We start from the raw sequence: 19,595 nt of genomic DNA, 5'->3' as shown, positions 1-19,595 counted from the left end.
GTGTACGGAGGGTAGGGAGAAAAAAAGTAAGAGATACTCGGTCTGTCACGTCCGACTCTTTGCAATTCCGCAGATCCCTTGTGCACGGGGTTTCCCAGGCGAGAATACTGGAGTGGGTTGCGGGACTGCAAACGCTGGGCAAACGGAGATACCCACATATTGCTGCTGCTGCTAAGTCACTTCAGTCGTGTCCGACTCTGTGACCCCATAGACGGCAGCCCACCAGGCTCCCCCGTCCCTGGGATTCTCCAGGCAAGAACACTGGAGTGGCTTGCCATTGCCTTCTCCGACCCACATATTACACTACGCTTACTCCCCGAGCCGCGACGCGGATCCGGGTCATGTGCAACCCCTCCTCCTCTCCTGGTCCGTAGTGACGTCACCACGTCGTACACGCTAAATCGTGACGTCTCCAGGTGCCGCTGTATTACTTTCCCCGCCGCGCTAATGGGTCCGGTCACGTGGCCAATGCAACTCCACCTCCTCTCGCGTTCCGTGATGACGTAACCATGCTGTACACAATAAGTCGTGACGTCTCCAGAGCGCCAGAACCTAGTGAAAATTACACTATTCTTTTCAGGACTCTGCAGTTAACGTTCTCGTTCCTTCTCACTTTAACATAAATAGGTTTCCTTTTCTCCCCCTTTTTTTGGCCTCGTAGAAGATCACAAATTAGTCTTATACAAGATGGCCGCCTCGATGGCCCCGGGTCCTAGAGCTTACGGAAACAACCGACTCTGTCGTCAACTTCCAGTTTGGACCCCGCAGATTTCCGGGGTTGGGTTATGGTTATTACCGTACGGAAGGCAGCTGTTCCGAGCTGCGACTGCGCGAGCGGGACAAAAGGGGTCAAAGTAAACTCCGTAAAGAGTTTCCGGAGCTGGGAGATGGAGGCGTTATTCTCGAACTGCCGGTTTGATCGCGAGAGTTGCGTGTTGCTAAGAGACGAGATGGGGCGGGGCCAGGAGAGGCGAGGCGGAGCCGAGTCTGATAGGCGGTGCTTGAGGCTGGCTGGGCGGTGGAGAAGGACTCGCGAAGGTTCCAGAGGCGCCGCGTGCGGGAGGCGGGCCGAAATCTCGCGCAGGGTTAGGTGTGCTCGCCGGCTGCGTCCGCCGCTACGCGTGCAGGTGTTGTCTGCGTTCGCGGTGAGAACGCTCGCTGCGGCGTTTCCCGTTCTCCGTTCTCCGCTGCTGCAGCCCGGGCCTTGCCTGACTTAACCCGATCATGTCTTCAGCTTTGGAAGAGGTAAGGAGTTCGGCTACATCTTCATCGCTCGGCCTTGCTGGAGCTTTCCGTTCCGTCTCCCGCCCGTCTTCCGTGCCGAGCTGCCCTTCGGCCGCCGGCGGCACCTGCCAGTCGGGCCGCCTGCCTGCGTCCTCGGGTTCCCGCCCTTCCCGCTCGGCCTCCCACCCGCCCAAATGCAGCGGCCTCGGTGCCGACCCGGCCGCTGCGGGCCTCAGGGCCTCCGCTTCCCCCCGGAAAGTTGCCTTCCGGGGCCTCCCCGGCTTGGTGTGGGTGAGCGGGAGATGTGTTGTGGTTCCCAGTGGCAGGTAGGTGCGGTGGTGGACCTGAGGGCTGGTCACCTTCACGTTATCCTCAGGCTCCTCCGCTCGCGTTACACTAGTCTGAGGACGTGAAGCTTCGTTAAATTACAGCTGATTGCAAAAACTGTTGTTCCATGGTAGAGGGCGGTTGGAAATGGGAAATTTTCGGTCCTAGCACTTAAATCTCTTAGTCATGTTTTCTCTGCACAGACTTTGGACAAGTTATGGTGCTTCTGTGGGCCACAGTAGTATCCATTTCATAGAGTCGTAAAGACCAAGAGTTCTAAATGTTCAAACAGTGCTTGGCAAAACAGCAATCTTCTATAGGTGTTTTCAAAAATAAGTGAGTTGGAAAGTTAGTTGTAACTTAGTAGTGGTAAATAGCTTTTTCTCTTTTAAGCTCTGTAAACTGAACAGAGGCAGCTTTTTTGGAGACTGCGCAGTTACAGAACGGGAATCATAAACTTGCTTTGCTCTTTTTCTGGCTTAAGATGTCAATACTGTTATTCACAGTAAAATGTTGAGTATCCACTGACTAGATTCGTTCTTTGGAAATCTTCTTGTTAATATGAGCAAGACTGGGAAATCTTACAATTGACTTTCGTGATTCTGAAAATTTGCTTTAAATGAAGAAAACGCGCATGTGTGTGTTATTCTAGATAACTTGCCACAAGTTTGTTATGTGTTAAGTATAGGCATGATGGTACCATGTGCCCTGAGGAAAGAGTCTCTGAAGTGGCTTTTTTGTTTTTCAGTCGCTGAGTCGTGTCCGACTCTTTGCGACCCCATGGACTGCAGCATACCAGGCTTCCCTGTCCATCACCAACTCCTGGAGCTGCTCAGATTCATGTCCATCGAGTCGGTGATGCCGTCCAATGATCCCGTCTTCTGTTGTCCCCTTTCCCTTACCCTCAGTCTTTCCCAGCATTAGGGTCTTTTCCAATGAGTCAGTTCTTCGCATCAGGTGGACAAAGTATTGGAGCTTCAGCATCAGTCCTTCCAATGAATATTCAGGATTGATTTTCTTTAGGATTGACTGGTTTGATCTTGCAGTCCAAGGGACTCTGAAGATTCTTCTCCAACACCACTGTTGGAAAGCAACAGTTCTTCGGTGTTCAGCCTTCTTTATGGTCTATAAAGAAGTGACTTCACAGCCCTTCATATGGATAGTTCAGTATTAGGCATCTTCACAGTAGGGAGCTTTCTAATTGCAGTGTATATATTTAGGGACACTTTGGATTTTTGGATTTGAGGTAAAATTCACAGGTTTTAACCATTTTCAAGTGTACAATTCAGTGCTTTGTAGTGTGGTCACAGTGTTGTGCAGTTATCAGCATTGTATACTTTTTCAACCCTCAGGGAAATCTGTCAAGCAGCCATTAAGCAGTCACTTCCTGTTACTCCTCCTCGTCAGCATCCACCAGTCTAGTTGTGTCTCTCTGGATTTGCCTATTCTGAGCATTTCATAAAAGTGGAATGTTACAACATATGGCCGTTTGCTTTTTGGCTTCTTTTACTTAGCATAATGTTTTCAAGTTCATTCCTTGGTGAAGCATGTATTTCTTTATATGGCTGAATAGTATTCTTATGTTTGGATATACCACATTTTCTTTATTCATAAATTGATAGACACTTGGATCATTTTCACTCTTTGGGCCCCTAGAACAGTGTTGCCCTGAATACCTGTGTACAACTTTTTATGTGGATATATGGTTTTCACATCTCTAGGTATATATCTGGGAGTGGAATTGTAGGGTCATATGATAACTAACTTTAAGAAACTGTTGAACTCCTTTCCAAAGTGCACCATTTTACATTGCCACAAACAGTGTATGAACGTTTCAATTTCTTCACATCCTCAACAACACTTGCTGTTTGCTGGAGTTTGTTGTTAGTCATCCTAGTGGATGTGAAGTAGATTTAATATGTTTGCTTAATTATGTTAAGCATCCTTTCCTGTGCCTGGTGGCCATTTGTATATCTTTGGAGAAATGTCTGCACAAGTCCTTTGCCTGTTTTGAAGCACTTTGGTTTTAATGCTTCCTAGTTAAGAATTTGGAAATAAAAGACTATGTTAATGAATAGGGATAAAAGGGAGATGTGATTTTGCGTAAGGAAAACAAATGAATACCTAGACAAATTAGGTAAGAAATGCTGTATCTAAGGTATGTGTACAGGAAAAGTCCCAAGGACTCAGTTTTACTGGTCAGATGTCTGCAATAACAGAGAACTGAGGAATTACCTGCTGGAAGTTGCTTCAGACTTTGAGTGGATATCTTGTTTTTGTAGTACTATAGAGTAAGACTGGCTGTAGAGAGGTCTTAGGGATCTCTTGCATAATTCTCAGTATCTTTTTCTCCTAGAAAAAGGATTCCTACTTCAGTCAAGAAGTAAAACCTCTTGTTTAGACTATACATTTTCATTTGTTAAGTCCTTACTCTGAAAACAGAATATACTCATCGTGCATTTTAATTTTTTTGTCACCTTGTTATTATGATGTGAATTTTTAAAACCACGGTCAGTCAGTTCAGTCGCTCAGTCGTGTCCGACTCTTTGTGACCCCATGAATCACAGCACAGCAGGCCTCCCTGTCCATCATCAACTCCCGGAGTTCACTCAAACCCACCTCCATCGAGTCGGTGATGCCATCCAGCCATCTCATTCTCTGTCGTCCCCTTTTCCTCTCCCCCCCAATCCCTCCCAGCATCAGAGTCTTTTCCAGTGAGTCAACTCTTCGCGTGAGGTGGCCAAAGTATTGGAGTTTCACCTTTAGCATCAGTAACAAAAAAAATTGATTTGAACTAAAAGGAACTTGGTACTATGCTTAAAAGATGAGTTTGCTATTTTTGTCTTAGTAACATGAGTTTTGGGAGGTGGGGATAGAATTTGAACAGGAGACTGGGCACAGTTGGACTTTTTATACCAAGTTAGCAGTTATAGATAGGTGAAACAAGGGCATCTGAGTTAAATGAGATAAAAGACCTGGGGTAAAAGGCATTCATACAGAAAATGCAAAAAGTCTTTGTATTTTCTAAGACTCATAAACACTTTCTAGCTGTACTTTGGGTATTATACCAAGTTATCAAGCATTTAAATATTTTTATATTGAGCCTTACGTGATCTCTGGCTATGATGTCAGTCTTCCTGTCAAATTGCTAGAATCAAGTGAGAATGTAAAGTCATTTTAACAAAAATGAATCCCTTGTTTATAAAGATTTCATGCATTTGCAATAGGTCAGAAGATGGAAAGGTTTTTAAGCCCATTAATTTTTTAACTGTCTTGGTCTCTCTCCAGAAAGAAATAGAAATAGACTTAGGTAGGCCATGTATTGGTGTGAGAAGAAAAAACAGGTGGCATTTTCAGTGATCCAGGAATGTGTTGGATTGTTTGCCCAGGTTTTTGCCCCCTACTGTGCAACCAAGTCCCAGACTTCTGATGGTAAAATAACCAGGAGCTTTAGAATCAGACAGCTTCTTAGAAGAAATATGTCTTTTTTAATCTTTTGTCTTAAAATAGTAAACTTTTTTATTTATACTATTTGGGGTGGGAAGATCACTGAGGATCAATCATTGATGGAAAGTAGAGGATTACCTCAGTCAAGTAAGCTGTACCATTTCACCATGCTTATCATGTGCTCATTTATTTTAATATTTAAAAAATTCCCAATATCTGATGACAGGACTGCATGTTACAGTGAAATCCATGAATCCCTTTTTGTTGAATTTATTCATCTTATCAGGAAATATTTATAAATCACAAATGTATCTTATAAATAAAAATTTTAAAACAAAGGCAGATAGCAAACAGTCTACCAAACTGGAAAAATTTGGCTCGATTACCTATTGTTAGTTCGAAGTTTTCCTTTTTAAAAGAAAGGGAGCTTGAGTTATTTACAATTCAGTAGGCTGGAGGAAAGAATCCTAGTTGCTAACAATCCTAGAAAATTTAAGTGACCCTCTAATATTCTTAGCTCTTAGTTCAGTAAGTTGAAATGATCAATATGCACAATATCAGACTATCTTATTTATCATATCTAATTTATCTTTTATTTTAACACAGCTCCAGAAAGATGTAGAAGAGGTGAAGGTGCTGCTGGAAAAAGCCACTAGGAAAAGAGTACGTGATGCCCTGACAGCTGAAAAATCCAAGATTGAGACAGAAATAAAGAATAAGATGCAGCAGAAATCACAGAGGAAAGCAGAACTTACAGAAAATGAGAAGCCAGCTGCTGTGGTTGCTCCTATTACAACAGGATATACAGTGAAAATCAGTAATTACGGTATGACTTGTCCCCTACATCACATCCAGCTCCTTCTGCCTCTGAGGAGGCCTGTTCTTCAGTAGTGACTAACACAATAATTTTTGAAAAGTTTTGAGTCAGTATTTTTGGTGATTCGAAATAGAGGACCTGTCAGCTCTTATTTAATAAGATAGTTTTAAGAGATTTAAAAGGGACCTATTCTGAAATATATTCAGTATATATGGACTCAGCTTTGTGTCTGTATATGTTTATCAAAGAAAATTTGGATAATAGAAAAAAACATGGAGGAGAAAATAATAGTAATTCTACTACCCAGAGATACTCCAGTAATAACCATAATATTGTTTAGAATACAATATTTTATAAGGGATATATTGCATGTCCCAATAAAACACATGTACAATTAACATTTTTAAACTGAAGTGGAAAAGCATTAATCAATACTTATTTTACCATAAAATTGTAAGCATTCAGTATTTCCATCTCACTGGTAATAGTAGTGTGATATATTGATATATGTTGGCTTGCTATGTATTTAAACATTTTTCTTCTGTGTATGTGTATATACACTTTTTTTTAGATTTGCTGAATTTTCACATATATCTTTTTTACTGGAGTATAGTTGCTTTACAGTGTTGTATTAGTTTCTGTTGTATAGCAGAGTGAATCGGCTATGGATATACTTACGTCCCCTCTCTTTTGGATTTTCTTCCCATTTAGATCACCGCAGAGCACTGAGTTTCCTGTATTATATAGTCAGTTCTTATTACTTATCTGTTTAATACACAGTAGTGTATATATGTAAATCCTAATCCATCCCACCACCACCACCACATTCCCCCTTGGTATCTGTGTTTGTTCTCTGTGTCTTATTTTTACTTTGCAGATAAGTTCACCTATACCGTTTTTCTCTTTGTCACTCACTTCACTCTAAGATGATCTCCGAGTCCATTCACATCTCTGCAAATGGCACAGTTTCGTTCCTTTTTCTGCTGAGTAATATTCCATTGTATGTATGTGCCACATCTTCTTTATTCAGTCCTCTAGATGGACATCTAGGTTCCTTCCACGTCCTGGCTGTTATAAGTAGTGCATCAGTGAACATTGGGATGCATGTATCTTTTGAATTACGGTTTTTTCTGGGTATATGCCCAGAAGTGAGATTGCTGGATCATACGGTAAATCTGTTTTTACTTTCTTAAGGAACCTCCAGACTGTTCTCCATTGTGACTACACCAACTTACATTCTCACCAACAGTGTAGGAGGGTTCCCTTTTCTCCATACCTTCTCCAGCATTTGTTGTTTGTAGATTTTTTTGATGATGGCTAGTTTCATATATTGGAGAAGGAAATGGCAACCCACTCCAGTGTTCTTGCCTAGAGAATCCCAGGGACGGGGGAGCCTGGTGGGCTGCCGTCTATGGGGTCGCACAGAGTCGGACACGACTGAAGCGACTCAGCAGCAGCAGTTTCACATGTATGGACAGCTTTTTGTCTTCCTGTTTCCTATTTCACTTTGCCAAACAACCACCCATATTAACTGAGGAAGGGAACCCAGTTAAATTCAAAAACCATTTGTGAGTACCTAATATCTTGTATTGCACGTGGACTTGTGAATCCATAACAGTGAGCAAGACGCAGTCCCTGCTACTGGTGTGGTTGGGACATAGACCTGGCTCCATAACAAGGTCGTAATTCCATTTTCCTCAGTTGACTGTAGGCTTTATTTTGGAAGCAGTATAACTTGAAGGCTTGAGTAATGAGCTCACATGAAGGCAGGAATAATCTTTTTTTCTTTGTGCTATCAATATCTATCACGTAGTAAGTATTTAATAAATACTTGCTTAATGGAATAAAGCTTTATAAAGTATTATGAGACTATAGCTGATAAAATAACTGCTGGAAGCTAAGAGTCAGGGAGAATTAGAAGAAACATCTCAGTTTAAAAGGTGGGTTCAGCAATTGTGAAGCAAAGAGAATTGTATGAGCAAAGGACATAAAAAGAGAGATTCGAAGGTCATCATGTGTTTTGAATATTGTCATAGCAAAAAGCCGTTTAAGTACCGTGGGAAGTATGCTAAGGATGTCTTTGACTATAGAAAACTGGCCTGAAGGTGGTAGGGTTGTGGCATCTTAACTAGGAATCTAGGTTTGTGTTTAGGGAGAAACTGTTGTCGGTGGGGAGGATGGGTTGAATGGATGAGAACAAATTAAGTTAAGTTCTCCAGAACCCTCTAGCACATTTTTTTTTTTTAAACACTACATTTCTATTCTACTGGACCAGTTAAGAAAATGTCGTATATATAGTATACAATAAATACATAAAAATATGTTTTGTTATGTAATATGCTTTTTATGTGATGTTTGTGTGTTTTCTGTAAATAATTCATCTAGGTTAGAGATTAAATAGTTTGATAATATATACTGAAATAACATTTTTTAGTTGTTAGGTTAGTCAAATTTGATGTATTTGGATGAATTTGACTCAATTTATATTCTGCTTTATCAGGAAAAGGGATTGAGGAAGCTAGGATTGCATTTGTTGAACTGCTTAGAGAAGTGGATATGGTTATAGAATTAGATAATTATCTGAATTTTTTTTATGAACTATATGCATTTGCTGTTCCAGAGATAGTATCCGGCTTTACTCCTGTTTTCTGTTGTTACTGTTACCAGGATGGGACCAGTCAGATAAGTTTGTGAAAATCTACATTACCTTACCTGGAGTTCATCAAGTGCCTGCTGAGAGTGTGCAGGTGAATTTCACAGAGAGGTGAGTTCTCACACTGGAGACGATGGCTTTATAATGGGCCTTTCCTTTGCAGCTTCTGAAACTCAGCTTGACTATTAATTATCCTTTACATCCACTTTCAGAGTTGAGTCTTCTGCTCTGAGATGGCCAAACGCACATCCTAAAATAGAACTGTGGCTTTTTTCCCACAGGAACTGATTATCACCTTTTATAGAACCAGAAAGATAATGTACTCACTATTGTGTTGTAGGTCATTTGATCTTTTGGTAAAGAACCTAAATGGGAAGAGTTACTCCATGATTGTGAACAATCTCTTGAAACCCATCTCTGTGGAAGGCAGTTCAAAAAAGGTAAGTTTACGTTTTTGAACATAATATTGTGAAATCTTATGAAATGAAGATGAACTGGAATTAACTTGTCCTGCTGCTTGTTTTTTAAATAAAGTTTTATTTGGACATACCCATGCTCACCTGTGTAGTGTTGTCTGTGGCTGCTTTTGTGCCACAATGGCAAGTTTAAGTAGCTACAGCACACACACCATGTGGCCCACAAAGCCTGAAATGTTAAATTTATCCAGTAGCTCTTTACAGAAAGTTTGCCAGCTCCTGCTCTAGAAAAGCAGATTATAAGAATACTGCATTAGAATCAGGAGGGTATTGAACAAACAGAAAAGAGTTAAGAATGAGACTTGGGTTTTAATGCCAGGTTTCTCACTTATTGTGACCTTTGGCAGCTCACTTCATCACTTCGTAACTCAGTTTTTTCATTTGTACAATGGGAATAAAATTTGTTTCACAAAATTAAGTATCTTTGAAAATATTTTTCACTGATTCATATAATCTCTCTTCTCTACCTAATTTAAATACATGAAGTTTTATGCCTCTGGTATATAGACATGCCATTCTGCTGTGTTTACATAGTTATGTAGCAGCTGAAAGGCAGTATTAGAATATAGTTTAGTGATTAGCTTCTGACTCCCTGCTCCTTTGTCCACTAATGGCATAGTTGAAGGTAGAACTCAAAGAACTCCTAGAGTCATATAAATATTTGTTGACAGGGTTGCATATTCCTGCTTTTTTTGCATACCCACCTTACAAACTCCTTAACCAATACTGCCTGATATGATTTTCTGCATGACTCTGACTGCTCTTATCATATTATTCTGTGCTTCAGTCATCAAAATCCAGCATTCATCCTCATTTTCAAATACACCAAAATCATCCCTTCTTGGAGCCTTTCTCCTTGCCGTGTCAACTGCCTGGAAGGCCTTCTTTTGCTGGTTCTTGGGCCACAGCTCAAATTTCACCCCAGAAAGGCTTTCCGAGTGAAGTTCCTTCCCTGGTCCCCATTAATACCCTCTTTAATCTCCCCCAGTCCCATTAATATCCTCTTTATTTTGCTAGCACCTAGTATTTGAAGGTATTCTAATTTTACTTGTATATGATTTCATTTCTCCACGAAGTCTTCAGACTCCAGCCTATTTATAAAACTAACACCTAAACGGGTCCTGTACATAACAGTAACTCAAGTAATTGAGTAAATATTCTAAATATTCACGCTTATTACCAGGTGTTCTAAGTTGTACCTGTTTTCTACTTTTTTTCTAGGTCAAGACAGATACAGTTCTTATCTTATGTAGAAAGAAAGCAGAAAACACGCGGTGGGACTACCTGACTCAGGTTGAAAAAGAATGCAAAGAGAAAGAGTGAGTCTGTTTTCATTTATTTGAGAATTATAATTTACTAGGATTATAGATTTCCATTGATAATAGTCTGTAATTTGTATTATATTTGTATTGTAGTCTATAATTTGACCACTTACCTTCTAATGTCCTCTGACTAACCAACCCAGTTATCTTATGTCTGCTTTCAACTTGTCAGAGGGCACCAGAAGAGGGCATGTGTCTAGCAGGCTGCTTCTTAAGGAGGTCTTTGTACTTGTGGTTGGTTGTTCTGTGCCAGTTCTTAACCCTGGGCTGTGGTGCTTCTATACAGATAACTGCTCGTTCTGTGAGATTGCATTTCAGTAGTTACAGAGTAGCCCAGATAACCCATATATAGTTTTTGAGTTCCAGAAGTTTCTGCTATATAATTAGTATTTCACTATCACTGGTGGGCTTCCCTCGTAGCTCAGTCAGTAAAGAATCTGCTGCAATGTAGGAAACCTGGGTTTGATTCCTGGGTCGGGAAGATCCCCTGGAGAAGGAAATGGCAATCTACTCCAGTATTCTTGCTTGGAAAATTCCATGGCAAAGGAGCCTGGTGGGTTACAGTCCATGGGGTCACAAGAGTCGGACATGACTTACCAACTAAACCATCACCATCATCACTGGTATAGAGTGGAAAAGAGAATATTTATATCCTACTTAGTAATGGCTATTCTGAAAAGTTTATCAGAGCTACTTTCATTCTAGGTAAAACATTCCTCTGTTCTCCTGCAGTGGTAATGTACTATACATTGAGTCAATTCGCCATCCACGTCTCTCACTCCCCCTTCTCATAGCCACTGGGCATTTGGGTTGTGGTTGGCTAAGGTTAGGCATTATCTGTGGAATTGCTTTTAAGTCTAGAATGGATCACCAGAATATAGGAACCTGTCTTACTGTTACTGTATCCCAAGAATCTGGCACTTAATGAGGTGAGTGGAAAAGTTAATGGGCCAAGTTTGCATACTGATTGAACTAGAAGTGTGCTTTTATACCACCAAGCCCAAGACTCTTGTATTTCAGTCTTAAGAGGAAGGCTTTTCTAATTAAAATATATATGTGCTTCAGTATGTGTCTATGTGTTACAATGTATGTTTATTTTTCTCTCAATGAAATTTTCATATTACATGAGGAAACATGGTTTTAAAACATTAAAACAGTTCAGAAAGGTAAATGATTATTTACTTAACCTTTCCTGCTAAAACTCACCTAAAATGCCAGGGTCCCAAGATAACTACCCCTTGCCGTTTTTGATGACCATTCTTTGATGAGCTAAGTGTGGGTGTATATTGTCTTAGATAAATTCGTGCATGTTTTGATTCTTTTAGGATACTGTCTGACTCTTATCTCACATACTTCCTACAGCCTAATTGTCTCTCTGTACTTAGTAATCTTAAGGTATAAAATGTCATATAATTATATATATATTCCTCCACTATTTATTGTGTATTTTTTTTTAATAGAAAGCCCTCCTATGACACTGAAACAGATCCTAGTGAGGGATTAATGAATGTTCTAAAGAAAATTTATGAAGATGGAGATGATGATATGAAACGAACCATTAATAAAGCCTGGGTGGAATCAAGAGAGAAGCAAGCCAAAGGAGATACAGACTTCTGAGACTTTAAAGTCTTTTTGGGAACTGTGATGTGGAAAAATGTTTCCAATAAGGAAATGTTGCTGAGCTGCACAAATAAATCTGACATATAACTACTTAAACAACCTTCTTCTAAGTAAAGGCAATGAATTCTCCACTTCCTGCTGGAGGATTTATTTAAATAAAATGAGCTTATTAAAACACTTCCTCCATGGATGGTTTCTTTAGTAACCAGATCATTTTATTCAAGAAGAGTAATGTTGTATTCTGGTGTGAAATGTAAAAAAGCAAATCTTGCCTAATGAAAATGCCACATTGTGTGTATTATTGTTCAGCTAAGAGGTAGAAAACAGTTTGTGCTTGCCTTTCAGTTCCTGACATCAGCTCCCACCAGTGTAAGAATAAGTAAAAATAAAGCCTGAATTTTTACATAAAATGCAAATTTGTACCTGTGTTTAAAGGTTGTTATATAGGTTGATTGCTTAACTCCCACAGCTTAAGTAATGCATACAGCATGTATCACCATGGCCTAATAATCTAATCACAAATAATTTTCTCTAGGCTTAAATATATTTATGAATAAATTAGAATTAAATCTAAACATAATAGACAAACATATTTGTATGGTACTAATAAGAAAGTTTTGCTATGGATCAGATAGATGGCTTATAAAAACAGTAACCCTAAAGCAACAATAAATGTACAAATCCATGCATTTTATGATCAGAATGAAGGGAGGGAGCAAAAGCAAAACCAGTACCCAGTTGTGGATGTGACTGGTGATAGAAGCAAGGTCCGGTGCTGTAAAGAGCAATATTGCGTAGGAATCTGGAATGTTAGGTCCATGAATCAAGGCAAATTGGAAGTGGTCAAACAGGAGATGGCAAGAGTGAACATAGACATTCTAGGAATCAGTGAACTAAAATGGACTGGAATCGGTGAATTTTAACTCAGATGACCATTATATTTACTACTGTGGGCAGGAATCCCTTACAAGAAATGGCGTAGCCATCATGGTCAACAAGAGTGCGAAATGCAGTACTTGGATGCAATCTTAAAAATGACAGAATGATTTCTGTTCATTTCCAAGGCAAACCATTCAATATTACAGTAATCCAGGCCTATGCCCCAACCAGTAATGCTGAAGAAGCCGAAGTTGAACGGTTCTATGAAGACCTACAAGATCTTTTAGAACTAACACCCAAAGAAGATGTCCTTTTCATTCTAGGGGACTGGAATGCAAAAGTAGGAAGTCAAGAAACACCAGGAGTAACAGGCAAATTTGGCCTTGGAGCACGGAATGAAGCAGGGCAAAGGCTAATAGAGTTTTGTCAAGAGAATGCACTGGTCATAGCAAACACCCTCTTCCAACAACACGAGAGGACTCTACACATGGACATCACCAGATGGTCAACACCGAAATCAGATTGATTATATTCTTTGCAGCCAAAGATGGAGAAGCTGTATACAGTTAGCAAAAACAAGACCAGGAGCTGACTGTGGCTCAGATCATGAACTCCTTATTGCCAAATTCAGACTTGAAGAAAGTAGGGAAAACCACTAGACCATTCAGATATGCTGCTGCTGCTGCTAAGTCACTTCAGTCGTGTTCGACTCTGTGTGACCCCATAGATGGAAGCCCACCAGGCTCCCCTGTCCCTGGGATTCTCCAGGCAAGAACACTGGAGTGGGTTGCATTTCCTTCTCCAATGTGTGAAAGTGAAAAGAGAAAGTGAAATCGCTCAGTCGTGTCCGACCCCTAGCGACCCCATGGACTGCAGCCTACCAGGCTCCTCCATCCATGGGATTTTCTAGGCAAGAGTACTGGAGTGGCTTGCCATTGCCTTCTCCGATTCAGATATGACCTAAATCAAATCCCTTATGATTATACAGTGGAAGTGAGAAATAGATTTAAGGGACTAGATCTGATAGAGTGCCTGATGAACTCTGGATAGAGGTTCGTGACATTGTACAGGAGACAGGGACCAGGACCATCCCCATGGAAAAGAAATGCAAAAAAACAAAATGGCTGTCTGAGGAGGCCTTACAAATAGCTGTGAAAAGAAGAGAAGCGAAAAGCAAAGGAGAAAAGGAAAGATATAAGCATCTGAATGCAGAGTTCCAAAGAATAGCAAGGAGAGATAAGAAAGCCTTCCTCAATGATCAATGCAAAGAAATAGAGGAAAACAACAGAATAGGAAAAACAAGAGATCCCTTCAAGAAAATTAGAGATTCCAAGGGACCATTTCATGCAAAGATGGGCTCGATAAAGGACAGAAATGGTATGGACCTAACAGAAGCAGAAGATATTAAGAAGAGGTGGCAAGAATACACAGAAGAACTGTACAAAAAAGATCTTCACGACCAAGATAGTCGTGATAACGTGATCACTGACCTAGAGCCAGACATCTTGGAATGTGAAGTCAAGTGGGCCTTAGAAAGCATCATTACGAACAAAGCTAGTGGAGGTGATGGAATTCCAGTTGAGCTATTTCAAATCTTGAAAGATGATGCTGTGAAAGTGCTGCACTCAATATGCCAGCAGATTTGGAAAACTCAGCAGTGGCCACAGGACTGGAAAAGATCAGTCTTCATTCCAATCCCAAAGAAAGGGAATGCTAAAGAATGCTCAAACTACCGCACAGTTGCACTCATCTGACACGCTAGTAAAGTCATGCTCAAAATTCTCCAAGCCAGGCTTCAGCAATATGTGAACTTTGAACTCCCAGATGTTCAAACAGGTTTTCGAAAAGGCAGAGGCACCAGAGATCGAATTGCCAACATCCGCAAGGAGAAAGCGAGAGAGTTCCAGAAAACCATCTATTTCTGCTTCATTGACTATGCCAAAGCCTTTGACTGTGTGGATCACAATAAACTGTGGAACATTCTGAAAGAGATGGGGATACCAGACCACCTGACCTGCCTTTTAAGAAACCTGTATGCAGGTCAGGAAGCAACAGTCAGAACTGTACATGGAACAACAGACTGGTTCCAAATAGGAAAAGGAGTACGTCAAGGTTGTATATTGTCACCCTGCTTATTTAACTTATATGCAGAGTACATCATGAGGAACGCTGGGCTGGAAGAAGCACAGGCTGGAATCAAGATTGCCGGAAGAAATATCAATAACCTCAGATATGCAGATGACACTATCCTATGGCAGAAAGTGAAGAGGAACTCAAAAGCCTCTTGATGAAAGTGAAAGAGGAGAGTGAAAAGGTTGGCTTGAAGCTCAACATTCAGAAAACAAAGATCATGGTATCTGGTCCCATCACTTCATGGGAAATAGATGGAGAAACAGTGGAAACAGTGTCAGATTTTATTTTTTTGGGCTCCAAAATCACTGCAGATGCTGACTGCAGCCATGAAATTAAAAGACGCTTACTCCTTGGAAGGAAAGTTATGACCAACCTAGATACTATATTAAAAAGCAGAGACATTACTTTGCCAACCAGGGTCCATCTAGTTAAGGCAATGGTTTTTCCCGTGGTCATGTATGGATGTGAGAGTTGGACTATGAAGAAGGCTGATCGCCGAAGAATTGATGCTTTTGAACTGTGGTGCTAGAGAAGACTCTTGAGAGTCCCTTGGATTGCAAGGAGATCCAACCAGTCCATTCTAGAGGAGATCAATCCTGGGTGTTCATTGGAGGGATTGATGCTAAAGCTGAAACTGCAATACTTTGGCCACCTCATGTGATGAGCTGATTCGCTGGAAAAGACTGATGCTAGGAAAGGTTGGGGGCGGGAGGAGAAGGGGACGACAGAGAATGAGATGGCTGGATGGCATCACCGACTCTGTGGACATGGGTTTGGGTGAACTCCAGGAGTTGGTGATGGACAGGGAGGCCTGGTGTGCTGTGATTCATGGGGTCGTGAAGAGTCGGACACGACTGAGCGACTGAACTGAAAGTTATTAAAGCTATTCTTCCAAGAGTATGTCAGAAATGTCAGGTTTTTAGGGGTATTGTTTGTTTAAAGGTTATTATTCCTCCTAAAATGACAAGACCAAGATGCAAAACCCCCCACAATAACCAAAAACATTGAAAGAATTCTAAAATTATTAACAGTTCCTTAGAAAAAGGAATGTAAGTGACCTTTAACATACAAAAGTACCTTGTTCAGAAGAGAAATAATTTTAAAACAGTCTAAAACATACTGACTGTTATGGTATAGGGCAATACATATATGATAATGGAATAAAAAGATTGAGAAGCTTAAAACTTGTATAAAGGAATACTTGGTAGTATTTACCAGAATTATATATGTATTTATCCTCACAATTCTACCAGGCTCTTTCCTAAAGATAACACTGGCAAAAATTTGGAGTGATACTATAGGTATACACAAGATTGGAGACACCAAATGTCAAGTCATAGGGGGGGAATGGGTAAGTAAACTAGTACTTTGAAACATCTACACGGAAAGGACTGACAGTGACCAAAAAATGAAGATTGTTTCCAACACAGTGATCAACCAGGATACAGTAAGTGGAAAAGCAAAGTGCAGAACGTTGTTTCTGTCCAACCTACCTTAGTGTTGGCAAGGATGAGAAGTGTGAATACATAATATATATACATATTTGCATATAAATAGGCAATGGAATAAAACTCTCAAAACTAATAAAAATGGCCACCAATAGGGAAAGAGATGGGATGGGAGCAGTCCTGTGAATACCTTTTTCCATTGTTTTGACCACATCAAATTTAAGAATGTAAAACCTAAAAACCTGGGGACAAACCAAGATGGCAGAATAAAAGTATGTGGAACTCACCTCATACAAATACAGCAAAAATACACCCACCTTTGTCACCCTGCTTATTAAACTTATATGCAGAGTACATCATGAGGAACGCTGGGCTGGAAGAAGCACAAGCTGGAATCAAGATTGCTGGGAGAAATATCAATAACCTCAGATATGCAGATGACACCACCCTTATGGCAGAAAGTGAAGAGGAACTCAAAGGCCTCTTGATGAAAGAGGAGAGTGAAAAGGTTGGATTGAAGCTCAACATTCAGAAAACAAAGATCATGGCATCTGGTCCCATCACTTCATGGGAAATAGATGGGGAAACAGTGGAAACAGTGTCAGACTTTATTTTTTTGGACTCCAAAATCACTGCACATGCTGATTGCAGCTATGAAATGAAAAGACGCTTACTCCTTGGAAGGAAAGTTATGACCAGCCTAGATAGCATATTAAAAAGCAGAGACATTACTTTGCCAACAAAGGTCCGTCTAGTCAAGGCTATGGTTTTTCCCGTGGTCATGTATGGATGTGAGAGTTGGACTGTGAAGAAAGCTGATCGCCGAAGAATTGATGCTTTTGAACTGTGGTGCTGGAGAAGACTCTTGAGAGTCCCTTGGACTGCAAGGAAATCCAACCAGTCCATTCTAAAGGAGATCAATCCTGGGTGTTCATTGGAAGGACTTATGCTAAAGCTGAAACTCCAATACTTTGGCCACCTTATGCGATGAGTTGACTTACTGGAAGAGTCATGCTGGGAGGGATTGTGGGTAGGAGGAGATGGGGACGACAGAGAATGAGATGGCTGGATGGCATCGCCGACTCGATGGACATGAGTTTGAGTGAACTCCGGGAACTGGTGATGGACAGGGAGGCCTGGTGTGCTGTGATTCGTGGGGTCGCAGAGTCGGACACGACTGAGCGACTGAACTGAAAGAATAATTCTCACCAAATGCCCACTGAACACTGGCAAAAGATCTCAGAACCAAAGTGGCAAGAAATAGCACCACATAGCTGGGTAGGACGAAACAAGAATCAGGGTGAGACCTGTGCCCCTGAGCTGTGACCAGTTTTCTCACCCTGGGATCCTTCACCAGCTGAAAGGTCAGCTGGGAAAGAAAGCCTCAGAGGCTCAAAGGAGGGTGCAACACCTAGCTTGTGGCGGGCAGGACAGAAAGTGATCAGCACGGAGGGTCATGCCACCTCTGCACTTCTAACCCAAGCAAAGGGAACTGTACGGTATTTTATAAAAACCTATAAGGGAAAAGACTCTGAAAAAATACAGAGAGATAAATATGTGTATCTATAGCTAAATCACTGTGGTACACCTGAAACACTGAATAAATCAACTACATTTCCATTAAAAAAAAAATGATCAAAATACCTTAGGAATGAACTTGGTGGCTCAGCTGGTAAAGAGCCCGCAATGCAAGAGACCTGGGTTTGATCCCCAGTTGGAAAGATTGCCTGGTGAAGGCAGTATTCTGGCCTAGAGAATTCCATGGACTGTATAGTCCATGGGGTCGCAAAGAGTTGGACAGGCAGGACTGAGCGACTTTCACTTCACTTCAGGAATGAATCTAATCAAGAAGGTGAAACATGCTGAAAACTATAATAAACATTGATAAAGGATATAGAAGGTGATTCAAACAAACAAAAACATGCTGTGTTGTTTCACTTTGGACTAGAAGAATTCGTTAAAATGGCCATACTACCCAAAGCAATCTACAGGTTTAATGCAATCAGTGTACCCATGACATTTTTTACAGAACTAGAACAAGTAATCCTAAAACACATAGAACCACAGAAGATCCAGAACTATCAATGCAATCCTTAGGAGGAAAAAACAAAGCTGGAGGCATAACCCTCCTAGACTTCAGACAATACTACAAAGCTACACTAGGCAAAATAGTATGGTGTTGGCACAAAAACAGACATGGATCAGTAGAAGGGAACAGAAAGTCCAAAAATAAACCCACAAACCTATGGTCAGTTATCTTCAATAAAGGAGGCAAGACTATATAATGGAGAAAAAGCCTCTTCTGCAAGTGGTGTTGGGAAATCTGAACAGTTGCATGTAAATCCATGAAGTTAGAAACACTTCCTCACATACACAAAATATTCAGTATCTCTCAATAACCTATAATAGAAAAAATCTGGAAAGGAGTACATATTTATGTGAATCACTTTGCTGTACACCTAAAGTTAACAATGCTGTAAGTCCACTATACTTAAATAGTCTTAGTCTTAAAAGAAAACCCCTAAAACTTGCAAACAAAATACATAGCGTTATACTGCTTTCAAGTGACCTTAGAATACAACGTTCTATTTTCTAGGGACAAAAAACCCCACACAAGTCATAGTGCAATCATTACTATTAAAAAAATTAGTAGTAAAATTAGAATAAAATTAGTAGTACATTGAAACCATATTTACATATTATGTAATGACAGTAATAATGAGACATGTCATTAGGAATGCAAGATATTTTATCACTGGGCTGATGACATCGAGTAACTGGACAAGACAACGTTTTCTCCCTTTATTCATTTTTGTTACAGATGAAATAAATATGAATACAGCGAATACATACCATTCCAGCAGGACTTTGCCTCCTGGGATAGGTTTTCAGGCCTTAAAGAGACACATTTTGTTCTAAGGGCTCTTGAAGATGGAGCAAGAAAACAAGTAGTGATTCTCTTTTGGTTCAGCCATCACACAAAGAGGTTGAGCATTAGATAATCCAGAACATCACATTTACCTTCCAACGTACTGTCTGTCTTCACAATCAACTAAAAGTAAAGTGAGCTACGCAGATCTGGGTAGCCAGCCCAGGATTAAAAATTGCCACATGTGAGCTACATGTCAATGAGCTGGAGGAACAATAAGATAATACTGCTGGATGAAGTAATGCTCTTTAAAAAAATACAGGAACACTTACATGTTGCTAAAACATTAAACTTGAAGGAAAAGACAACCATACAAAACA

General features: G+C 40.5%; 1 protein-coding gene across 1 annotated transcript; it reads left to right on the top strand.

Moving 5' to 3' along the window:
* Positions 1-1,053: 1,053 nt before the first annotated feature.
* Positions 1,054-12,067, top strand: CACYBP (calcyclin binding protein). Its single transcript, XM_055419206.2, has 6 exons — positions 1,054-1,245; positions 5,605-5,824; positions 8,483-8,579; positions 8,809-8,908; positions 10,166-10,263; positions 11,727-12,067. The coding sequence occupies exons 1-6, from the start codon at positions 1,225-1,227 to the stop codon at positions 11,881-11,883; spliced, it is 693 nt and encodes a 230-aa protein (XP_055275181.1). The 5' UTR covers positions 1,054-1,224; the 3' UTR covers positions 11,884-12,067.
* The last annotated feature ends 7,528 nt before the right edge of the window (positions 12,068-19,595 follow it).

The sequence above is a fragment of the Moschus berezovskii genome, chromosome 17, assembly GCF_049115385.1.
Source record: "Moschus berezovskii isolate FMDL1 chromosome 17, NW_MosBer_1.0, whole genome shotgun sequence".
Classification (NCBI taxonomy): Eukaryota; Metazoa; Chordata; class Mammalia; order Artiodactyla; family Moschidae; genus Moschus; species Moschus berezovskii.
The sequence above is the reverse complement of the archived record's forward strand: the minus strand, read 5'-3'. Positions and strand labels throughout refer to the sequence as shown.